Genomic DNA, 12240 nt, shown 5'->3' on the forward strand with positions numbered 1-12240 from the left:
TAAAGCACATCTTGTTTGTTTCATTTCAAAGCAATTGTGGTGATGAATAGAGGCCAAAATATGAAAATTCTGTCAATGTCCCAATATTTATGCACCTGACTGTATATCACCCGTTCAAAAAATGAATTTCCCCCCTAAACTTAATAACTGGTTGTGCTACCTTTAGCAGTAACAACTGTAACCAAACACTTATGATAATTGGATATCAGTCTTTCACATCACTATGGAGAAAATTTTGCCTATTCTGAATTTTTGCATAATTGCTTTAATCCAGTCACATTGTAGGAGTATCAAGCATGAACTGTCTGTTTAAAGTCCTCCCACAACATCTCAATTGGATTCAAGTCAGGACTTGGCCATTCCAAAACCTTAATTTAGTTTATCTTGTGCTTCACATCATTGCCTTGCTTTCAGGGTTTGTTTTTTCGGGTGTCAGTATTATATTCAAATCTTGGAAATTGAAGTAAAGTCTTAAATAATAACATATAATGTGAGATAAAATATACTTGCACTTTGCATCTATTTTGGCTGATTCGGAGTTGCATGTATGTTTATTTTGCAGACAAATCTTGTGATTTTTCATACCGTGCATGCGCCATAGCTAAGCATTGGCAACTTTGAGTAACTACCGGGGATTCACAATAATATGCATTTCAGCCTCATGTCTGCTTTGTGCTGAGTGGGTATAACTGGGCTGCAACTATAAATGTAGTGTAGTGAGGGCGTGTTGTGTGTGTAGAGAGTATTACAAACTTCTCCCAGGTGAGCGTGCGTAGAGATCCGTCTGATTTTGGATGGATCTCTTCCACCAAAGATAGGGATGGTGCAAATGCACGCTGATAATAATTACTGCTATTTTGTGGCCAACTCTGAATACAAGCTGAGATCTGCATTGATATCCCACAACCCAATGTGGCTACATTATTCATTTTGATCTACTCTGCAGTGAATGAATGTTGAGATTTTATAGGTACAAAACTTGCAGCGCTTCTAAGCACTGAATCACACTCACATTGTCCTCACCCAAAGTATTAATTTGTTGCAAAAAAAAAAAGTAACTTTGCAGAAAGCTTAGCCCATGATGAAATGTTTTGTATACAACATAAGCGATCCATCCAAACATATCCAAAGATTTTCAAAATGTACTTTTTAATAAATTTGAAATACAAAGTATTGCAGTAGATAGGTGAGCTCCTGTAAACTTTTAGGCTGATCAGGGAGCTGGTATTTGGTGGGCACTGGCACAGCAATTAAACACATTTTGGTTATATGTACCCGGTCCTTTGCATCTCTCAATGTGGCAGACAACTTCTATTAACAGGGTGATGATCTCCCTGTGTGAGGGAACTAGAAGGAGCGACCATGAATAGTGGAGAAACTTGTAAGTGCCAAATTGTTTTTTGGTGAAGGGTAGATTGATCGGGAGGGGGTTCACATGACCTTGATAACTGAGTGGTGGTTTTACTTTTGAAAGCCAGAGTTTTGGGGTGCAAGGTATAAAAGAGAACATTGTTACAACAGCTATATACATTTTAATATTGTGTTTATGTACCGAAACTAAAGTAGAAATACTCTCTGCTGTGCTTCCCTGATCCATTGACTCCTGTTCTGCCTCAAATTGCTCTGCTCAGGAAATCCTCTCTCCTGCGTGGGTCTGGCCTGTTTTTTTCGAAACTACTAGCCGAGGTGTCAGTGACCATTTCCCACATGAAAATAATAGACCGTGTCGTAGCAGTGCGCTGGGCAACGGCACCACTTGCACACCCCTGATTACAGCCCTTGAAGACAGTGCTAAAAATGTTAAAATAGCTTAATAAACATAAAATCTGTTGGTGAATGAAATGTGGAGAAAATGAGAGCTACTTTTCGCACTGTTATGTTGAAATGTAAAAATTATGTATAAATTAATTGGTATAAACAGCCAATAATTAGATACGGTCTCTATACAGGACTGTCACCTGTACTGACACAAAAACAATTGACAGACAGCACTAAATGGATGTAAAATAGGCCTAAATAGATATAAATTGATACGTAGGGGGTAGAGTTACTAAAGCTTCTGTCTACCATTTTCCTGGATGCAATAGAGTAATGATAGCTATGATCTGCTTTTATGGGCAACACCTCTACTTTTCATTTTTAGAAGCTTCAGTAAATCTATCCCATAGTGTTGGCGTATATGAACATTTCTATAAAAACATACAGGGGCTGAGAATAATGTGTGACCATTTTCTATTGTATTGCGGTCTCTGGAATGCTGTATTACATGGTCTCTGCTGCTCATTCTGGGGGGTGATTCTGAGCCAGGTGCAGGGAAAGCATTGGGTGCATGCGCCTGATGTTTTCTCTCTGAGCATACTTCCTGATGGTTACCAGTTTGAAATTGCATGGAGATCTAAAGGCGCTGTTCCACCTAGACCTGCAGCCATGGTCCGTCAGACATTCTGTGTCTGCCATAGGCAGGAGCAACCCGATGGTGCGGTCAATGATCATCAGTGCTTCTTGTATGCACAACGGTGGATGCGCGCCACTGCCAGTAGGCGTCTTAATTGGATACCCATAAGCCCCGACATTATAATAAAGATGCAGTAGTGGCTGCGGCTTCTACTGCAACTGCTTCCTCTGAATCATCGCCTCTATTGTATTGCGGCCCCTTTAATGCCTGTCATTGTGATTCAAAGCGCTAACACTTGAGGGTAAAAGAGTGCTATGCCCTAAATCTTTAGAACACACAGGTCAGTGAATGAATCCCTAGTGTAATTCCTTTTTCTTGATGATGGCTCGTCCCATTCTTACAACCCACTATAATATGCACACTAACTAACCCTTCCTATCTGGTGCGTCCTGCGTCCGAGACCTTCCCACACAGTAATAATGAGAAACTGTGGATCTCCGTTACTGGTATAAGCAACGTCTATATGTATATTCTCTCTTTCATAAATAATATAGAGCCCCCAAAGTTTGTTAGGAATTGTATTAGGCATACAAAAAAAGTTAACAAAATCCGTTTGAAAACATGCATGGCCCACAAAGATTTTCTTAGTTTAATGACTATATGAGTATTTTTTTCCTTAACAGTTTCCCCTCCATGCATGGGTGGACAAAATGTCAATTTAGCGATATATATATATATATATATATAGTGTTCCTTCTAGCTCCGACGGGAGGCAGGGCGCCGGAGCTAGAGAGGGCATGCACGCGCGCGCGACCGAGAAGGGGGCGTGGTCATCGGAAAAGGGGGCGTGTCTATAAGACGCGTCCCCTTTTCGTCACTCTTGGGGGCGTGCCCGGCACTTACGGACACGCCGGGCAGCCCCCAAGCCCTGCAGACAGGGAGAATAGATGCCGGGCGCATAGACCGGGTCACCGCATGTTTCTCCACCCGCGGGACACTGCGTCCCGCGGGTGAGAACGGCTCCCGCAGGCTGTGAGGGCAGGGCACTTTTTGCCCTCCTCCTGGAGGGCAGGGTGCTTTTTGCGGCGATGGATAGGAGGCAACGGGTGGCAAAAAGGCGCATGCAGATAGGGTTTCATGGGTGTGTTATGGAAGTGTCATGGCTGTAACGCTGAAAGCGGTTGCGTACAGAGCCGCTCACATAGGAGGTCTATACTCAGACAGATAAACTGTACCTACCATAGGGATGGTGCAAGCTTCAATGGTGCGACCCATGTTTATGTCTTTATGCACCAGGTAGTAATGCAGTGTGTATAGATGCTAGAAGTGGGTGTCTCAGTCCTTGCACAGTCATATGCACGGATGTACACCAGGGAAGGACTTTGTAGCATGATTAGTGTAAAGCCGCAGTCTCAAATACGGCAAAATACGCTAAAGCAGCCGCTCCCGCGTCTACCTCTGAATCAGGCCTGTTATGTTGTGCTGTGCTTTGTATGCACCTGATACTTCAGTGTAATTATACAAACATTGTCTGTATTACGTTTGACTAATCAAAGTGCAATTATTTTCAATACAGTAATATATTTATTACTGCAACCAGCTACTATCAAACAGCCTGGAACTGTTTCTATATGAAATAGAAATTCATCTTTATATGCACTAGGTGGCAGTATTTGAAAGAAAACATTTTACACATGTTTTCATTATGTTACATAAAATGGGTATTATTGTATGTCATGTGCTTAAAACTTGATGTCTCATAAAAACAATTTATGGAGCATTGAGAGATTATCCGTGGTGATGTAGTCCATTTTAGTATTGTATAATACAAACATAAACTATAAATATATTGTAAACGTTTCAACCGATTAGACAATCTTATGTATTTGAAGTACTACACTTTGAGCAGAGCCGTAACTAGACATTTTTGTGCCCTGTGCCAGAAAGAGCATTGGTGCCCCCCTCATTTTTCAAAGGGGACATAATGCACACAAAAAATGGCCATGGCTTCATGGGGAAGGGCCATGGAAGAGATAGGAGAGACCAGGAGATGCTGGGGATAAAATAAAAGGAAGCTACAAGCAAGAATGATAATAAACAGAAATTTGACAGGCACAGACAGCGCCCCCTGACCTGTGGTGCCCTGTGCGATGGCACCGGCCGCACTACCCTAGCTAAGGTCCTGACTCTGAGCATTGTCGTGGCCCTGCTATTAATGGTGGACAACATTTAATTCTACCTGTAACATATGCCCAGGTACTAAATCCAAATTTGCTCCAACGAAGACCTTAAGCTGGCCACACATCTAAAGATTATCTATCCAACCAGCCAATTAGTTGATTGGTTGGAATGAAAATCTGGTAATGTATGGGAGTAACTGATGATCAGCAATTTGCTCCTAAATGCCAGAAAACAAATGAAAATGGTCGTCAGACAACTTTGTTAAATGTTTGATCTAAACAATTTGTTCAAACAGCAGTTTTTGTCCATTTTACGGCATTTGGGAGCAAATTGCTGATTGTCATTTGCTTTCATACCTTACCAGATTTTCATTCCAACCAATCAACTAGTTGGCTGGTTGGATGTAAGTTGGTCTAGTGTGTGGCCAGCTTATGTATCTATTACTTGTGCAACATTTTTATAAATATTATGCAGGGAAGTTAAAATAAGATTTAAGGAAAGTTAAAATAAATAAAATAGACACAGCAGTGAGTGTCCCAGACACATTTACAAGTGCAAGTCAGAGTTGTGGAGTTGCCTTCGACTATATTACTAATGTCCAACTCCGACTGTAATGAATATTAATTGGCAATAACAAATTTAATGTAAAATGTATTTTGTTAAAAAACATTGCTATATTAAAATGAAAGTAAATATGCATCAAGCTATGAATTTAATTTTAATAATTTCTCTTAAATGGAAAAACAGTACCGCGCTGGTTGGAAATATATAATCAATCTAATATGACGAGTTAAAATATAATATAAAAATTATATCCTACAAATTAATTTAAAAAATAATCAATAAGCGATACATATAACAAAACAATATAGACTAATCATACTAACTTAATAAATAGGTAAACTATTAATGAAAAAATGAAAGATGAGTTGTAGTTCATTAGAGAATTGTAATGTTCTTTAAAAGTTTAGAGAATGTTATGACCCGGGTTCATAATAAAAACTGTTTAACTGTAAAAGTGATAAAGTGCAAATTGTTTCCATCAAGATGTATATAATACCTGTAGATCAGATACAATGTGTCCACCGTTTGTTTATAGATACATCGTGCTGTTTAGCTGAGAGTAGCTGGGAGAGTCTGGTAATCAGCATAAACTCAAGTGGCTAGATCTCACTGCGCTGTGTGGTTCCCCACTAAGCTCCACAGACAGCCTAGTCAGCTATGTTAACCCTCAATAAGTATCGGGCACAAGCTGCCGGATTCCTGTGCGGCTATGTGACCCCACCAGGCTCCACGAGTAAAGTTGTATATCGCAGGTGTCTCAGAGCGCTCAGCTGGTGACGGGAATATTCTCACCACACATATGGTAGCACGGTCACGGTTCAAAGGAACCCCCCACACCGGAAATAATCAAGCTTGTATGGGACACAAAAAGCAATCCAAGTATAACTCTGGGGCATCAGTATACTCCAGGCAATGGGCAGCAACGCGTTTCGTCCCTATCCTGGGACATTTTCAAGCTTGAATTGCTTTTTGTGTCCGTACAAGCTTGTTTATTTCCGGTGTGGGAGTTCCTTTGAACCGTGATATATTATACATTTTTATTTTGAAGCTGGGGTCGGTACGTAACTACTCAAAATTGTCTTCGACTCCACTACCCTGATGCAAATGAAACTGTGCATGTAAATATGCATGTGCATTAGGTAGTACTCATCTTCCATTGGTAGAGAGCAGATGTGGTTATAATACCGACAGTAGGGATGCTGGCGCTTAGAATGCCGATGCCGGAATCCTGTCAGAAACTTGCCGCCGGCTTTCCGATGGTAGGTACTGGGGTTAGGGGCACTCGGGGGTGGCTTATGCACTAAGGGGGGAGGTTTAGGGTGTGGGGTGGAGGGTAAGGTTTAGGCACCGGTGAGAGAGGGAAAGGGAGAGGTTGGAGGGATAAGATACTGACCGACAAGTGTCGTGTCCTAACCCTGTAGGGATGCCGGTGTTGGGATTCTGATCGCCGGAATCCCGAGCTCCCCCATTCTGTACCCAACATGTAGAGAGAGATACCAGCACCAATCATGTTTATGTTAGAAATTGATTTCGAGTGGACTGTTATACACAAACAACATTAATGTGTAACAGAAGAAATTCTTTGGTGCAGAGGACTGGAATTCTGCCATAAAAATGTACGTACTTGGTGAAAGTGATTCACAATTTTTGGGTGAAAAAAATATGTTTCAAGCCCTGTGTTTAACAAGTGTAGCCTGCTATATTGTAGCCTTTTTTATTTTTAGGAAAGTGTGAACTTGTTTTACTGTTTCAAATATACGGAACCTACTATTTTCCACACTTGATTGTGTGTTTTACTTCCAAAAAAGAGAGAGCTAAGTAAAGATCATAGCAGTAGACTTTTGTGTCCTCAAATTCTCTAAACGGTGACATTGATGCATTTTTCATGGCACTGGAAAGATTGGATGTCTTCTACACTTCTGGAAAAGTAGCCTGTTTCAAAATCTTTTTCTGTAGCCTTTGGGAGTCATGTAAGCTGCATCCTGTTTTTATCAGGAAGACATTATATTTGTCTTTGCCAGTAATATCAGAACTTTAAATCTACTTAAATGCAGTAGACTTCAAGTCTACCTTAAACTATTTCTTTTAGCATCACTGAGGCTGGTAATTCTGCAAAGTTGTACAATTGTAAGGAAATTGAACAAGCTGCATATATGAACTTCATTTCACATATTATTAGGATTAGCATCAAATCAGTCCCTGCCCCAATTTATTTTGTCTACCATATGTACACGTACTGTACACACGCTTTACTTGTCAGAAGGCAATTACTATTGTCTTTGTAGTAGGGAGGTAATCAGTGCACACCGGCTCAGGGAGAACTCACAAACACCACACAGCAATACATTACATATGTTATTATCAATCACTGTACTCTACATAAACATCTTATACCAACAGATATGTCAACAGATAATCCCATATACACTTCTATAAAATACACAGAAATATGTCTGAATAATTGTATAATGTCCGATACATGCTGCACCTTCAGCACTTGCCTTTTTGTCTCCTTTACATACATACATGTGTACATATGTATAGAGAGAGAGCGAGAGATACCCATTTTCCATCAAAATGTTTTGAAGGAGAAAACATTGAAAACATAAATGATTTTGTGGGAGAGGTAGAGGTTAACCTGACAGCTTACATATAACTCCAACGTTTTTTTGTTTAGTTTTGTTTTTATTTCACACTTAAGCTTAAGGCATTAGGCAGCACATGCCTTTATGTAATTCACTTGTGTTTTTCTTTGTAGCCACAAGCTGCATGTCACCCGGCCATCTTCAGAGTTACTGATGACATATTCAGGTAAGCCTTTGTTACAGACAGCAACCACATTACATTTACAGATGTGTCCTTACACATCTTTGCTGCAGTTGCGTCAAAAAGCCCATCTCAGCTTGCCAGGTCCTGTGAGAAGCTGCTAGCGCCGGGCTTCTTTGTTACATTTAAAAAGAAAAAAATGTGTCTAAGTCACGCACCAGCAGACTGTGCTGATTAATTTGATATGTGACACTTGTATATCTGTGTGCAACTGAGTCTCTAAATCTGTATACAAAGTGCTACAGTCAGTGTAGCGGAGACAGCTTTTTTCACTTCAAGTTCCATTGTGCTTCATATACAGACTCTGGTGCACACAGATATACAAGAGTCGCATGTCAAATTAATCAGCACAGTCTGCTGGTGCTTCATAGTCCCATCACATTGCGACTTAGATGCATTGTCAGCAAAAAAAAAGATGCCAGATGCTAGCAAAGTAGCACAGGACCTGGGGTGTATTGAGGCTAGATGTATGAGGACACATCTCTACGTATGTATTAATATTATCTGTATTGTCCAAATGATACTTTACCAGTCCAATCATATACTTTGAGACTACAATATTCCAGTCATAGGTTAGTCATTATATGTGTTAAAAAAAAGCTACTTTTTTACTTCGTTTTAATATAGTTATATGCGTAAAACTGTACACTGGTAAATCAGTGTACACACTTAAAAGTAGATTTAAGTTGTATTGTGCTGGAAAACTTTTTTTGTTATTTGTTTTATCTATGTGGTGGTATTAGCTAGAGTAAGGTAATATGGAGCACTAATCATCATCTACAATTTGCACAATTGCAGAACTTGCTTCTCTTTCCACTGCATCTGTTTTTGCACAAGTAGTCCTTATTGTCTATCTATTGTATTTCATTCCTAGACTTTTAATTCCCCCCTGTAAATGGGGGATGCTTCTGCATTTGCGAGTTTGCAGATACACCATAAAATGTACATGGCTAACTGGCAAATGTCCACTTTCATTCATTTCACTTTTTACATTTACATTTTCTACTTCAGGGTCCATAGGGTATCCACAGGATACCTTGGGGTATAGGTGTGACATCAGTCGCAGGGCACCAAAGGGTTAAGCTTTCAGCCTCCCAGGATGCACTAGGTCCCCCTCCTATACCCCGCCCCCGGGCCAAGGCACCTCAGTTTAGTTTGGTGCCCGGCCGGAGTCGGGTGCACCTGTTGGAGTGGGGGCTAGAAGAGCCCCTGAAGCTTTTTCTTCATGCAGCTGTGGCTGCACATCTGGATGAACAGCATGGACAGTCAGTCCTGACGTCCATGCTGTCTTCCCTACACCCCGCCGGTACCAGAACGCCGGTACTGATCCGGGGATGCTGGTGGGCGTCTGGGGTCACAGCTAGCGGTGACCCCAGATGCTCCAGACCATGGCCGGATTCAAGGGGGACAGAGGTAAGCAGCGGGGTCCCGCGGTGGGTCCCCGCTGATCACATGGTCCTAAGTCCCCAGGCAGGGGGCTCCCTGGGGACTGGCTGCAGCATGGAGCCAGGCGACCAACCTGCGCTTCCACTACCCCCTGGGACAGCGGACCGCAGCAGAGCGGTAGCGCTGCGGCGTCCCAGGGGTTAAATGCATGCCAGGGGAGCGCGCCTTCCCTGTCTCACAGCCGGCGCCTCCCCCGCTGCACACAGCCCTCTCTGCATGCTGCCGACTGGTCCTGTGGCAGCGCTCCTCCCCCAGGCCAGCCTCCTCTCTGCTCCTCGGCGGCCATCTTCTCCAGAACGCATGGTGAACGCTGCTGGAAGCGCTGGACGGAAGCATCGTGGTCTGGGTCCCCCCGCATACCTCTCCTCCGCTGTGGCTCAGGTCTGTGTATGCAGCGCTGTGTCCTACCAGGCCCTGTGTCTGTGTAGTTGAGTGATCAGCGCTGTTAGTGCAGGAATTGTTATTTCTCTGCATTGTATGTGACTGTGCTAGCGCTGCCTGTAACTTTTCTTCTCTAAACTGTCAGCTTTATTACTGTCCCTGTTCTTCTGCTAAAGCCCTTGCGGTGCGGTGCTGCAGGGTGGTCTCTCGCCTATTTAATACTTAATTGGTGAGAGAGGTCACATACGTGCTGCCATCATGTCTGAAAGTGATTTTCCCCTCCGGCTACAGTGTACCACGTGCAAAGTACCGTTAGCGGAGGGGGAGGGTAGCGCGGAGGGCCTTTGCCGGCAGTGTTTGTCCATGACGCGGCCTATTACGGTTACAGCACCGGTACAGGAGCCGCCCTGGGCTTGTTTCGCTCAGGCGTTAACAGCTTTAGTGGGCCAGTTAGCTCCGCAGCCCGCGTTTACTCCGATGGGTTTGTCCCAGCAGTCTGTGGTGTCGTCACCCATGCAGGGGTTCCCACGACAATTGGTGGTACCCCACAGTCTCCCTATTTCCCCGCTCCCGGGTTCTCAGGAGCCAGCGTGGGTTAACTCCCTGACGAGTTCTGTACAGCACTTGTCGTATGTGTTGCAAGGGGAGTCTGTGATGCGGCCTCATAAAAGGCCGGTGGCGTCTCTGTCCGCTCCTTATGAGGATGACGAAGGGACGTCTGATGATGGGGAGATTCTGGATCCTTACGATCAGGAACCTCTCCATACTAAGTCCAAAGTATATATTCCTGGACTTATTCGGGCGGTCCGCACAGCCTTGGTGATTGAGGACGAAGTTCCCCCAGCGGCTAAATCTAAGTATGCCTTTTTCAAAGATGTGAAGGGCGATGCCACAGTCTTTCCTCTTTCGGGTCAGTTGGTGGACCATTTAGAGGAGGCGTGGAAACAACCTGGCAAAAGATACCAGCCGCAGAGACGCCTGGCGGTGGCTTATCCGTTCGCGGATAATTATTTTGCTAAGTGGGAATCCCCTCCACAGGTGGATTCTCACGTGACCCGTCTTGTCCGTAGTGCCACATTGCCGATGCCATCCATGTCCTCCCTTAAGGATGCTACGGACCGCAAGGTAGAAATCTGCCTGAAGTCCGCTTATTCCCTTGCAGGGGGGGCAGCACGGCCGGCTATGGCCATTTGCTGGGTTGCCAGAGCGATGGAGCGCTGGGCGGATTCATTAGAGGCTTCTTTTGAATCCGACTGTCCGGCCGAACAGGCGGAGTTGATTGGCAATCTCCGTGATTCGGCCACCTACATCAACGAGGCGGCTCTAGACATTAGTACTCTGGTGTCTAGAATTTCTTCAGCAGCGGTAGCTGCTCGTCGCACCTTGTGGCTGCGATCCTGGAAGGCGGACGCAGATTCCAAGAAAGGTCTGGAAGCGTTGCCGTTTACCGGAGAAGTTCTCTTCGGTCCGGATCTGGACAAGATTATGGCCACGCTGGCGGCAGCCAAATCTGCTTGTCTCCCGTCGGCCGCTGCTCCTTCTGGTTCGGGACCATCGTCCTTTCGGTCATCTAGGGCCCAGGGCAGGCCCAAACCACAGTCGTTTCCTCGACAGGCTGGCCCTAAGAAATCGGTCAAGCCCCGGAAGCAGGCATGGAGTACCAGACGTCCGGCCCCCAAGCCAGATGACAAGCCTGCGGCCTGACGGTCCGGGCCTCCCTTTGGGGGATCCCAGGGTGGGAGGCCGCCTGCTACAGTTCGCCCAGTGTTGGTCGACCACTACGACAGACACTTGGGTTCTGGAGGTGGTTTCCCACGGATACGCCCTCCTTCCGGCACAGACCCCCGGCTCGCTTCTTCACCACGGGTCTCCCATCAGACCGGAACAAGGCTACGGAGCTGCGGAAGGTATTGCACACTATGCTCCAGGCTGGAGTTATAGTGGCTGTTCCATTCTCCCAGAGGGGCCAGGGTTTCTATTCAAATCTATTTTTGGTACAGAAACCCAATGGGTCATATCGTCCGATTCTCAACCTCAAAGCACTCAACAAGTCTTTGCGGGTCCCGAAGTTTCGGATGGAGACCCTACGGTCCATCATTCTGGCGCTGGAACCTGGGGACTACTTGGTGTCATTGGACATACAGGACGCTTACCTGCATGTCCCTATTCTTTTGCGCCATCAACAGTTCCTCAGGTTTGCAATCCGCAGCGACCACTTCCAGTTTCGGGCGTTACCTTTTGGCCTGGCAACAGCACCACGTGTTTTCACCAAGGTGATGGCGGTCATGGCGGTCATGGCGGCTTCTCTGCGGCTGCAGGGAGTCCGCATGTTGCCGTATTTGGACGACCTGTTATTGGTGGCAGGATCTCCAGAACTCCTGTTACGCCACTTGGACCTGACCATTGCACTGCTGCAACGGCACGGCTGGCTAATCAACTGGCAGAAG

The 12240-nt window shown here is 44.7% G+C and overlaps 1 protein-coding gene across 2 annotated transcripts in view; it reads left to right on the top strand.

Annotated features, from left to right (window-relative positions):
- The window catches only part of FANCC (FA complementation group C), a 290830-nt gene that overhangs the window by 210008 nt on the left and 68582 nt on the right, over positions 1–12240 (top strand). For both annotated transcript variants that reach the window (XM_088470282.1, XM_088470283.1), the window contains exon 9: positions 7899–7951. In XM_088470282.1, the coding sequence (XP_088326408.1) occupies positions 7899–7951 (53 nt within the window). The remainder of the gene's footprint in view (positions 1–7898; positions 7952–12240) is intronic.

Source organism: Taudactylus pleione, unplaced genomic scaffold (assembly GCF_031769625.1).
Source record: "Taudactylus pleione unplaced genomic scaffold, aTauple2 ptg000095l, whole genome shotgun sequence".
Lineage (NCBI taxonomy): Eukaryota > Metazoa > Chordata > Amphibia > Anura > Myobatrachidae > Taudactylus > Taudactylus pleione.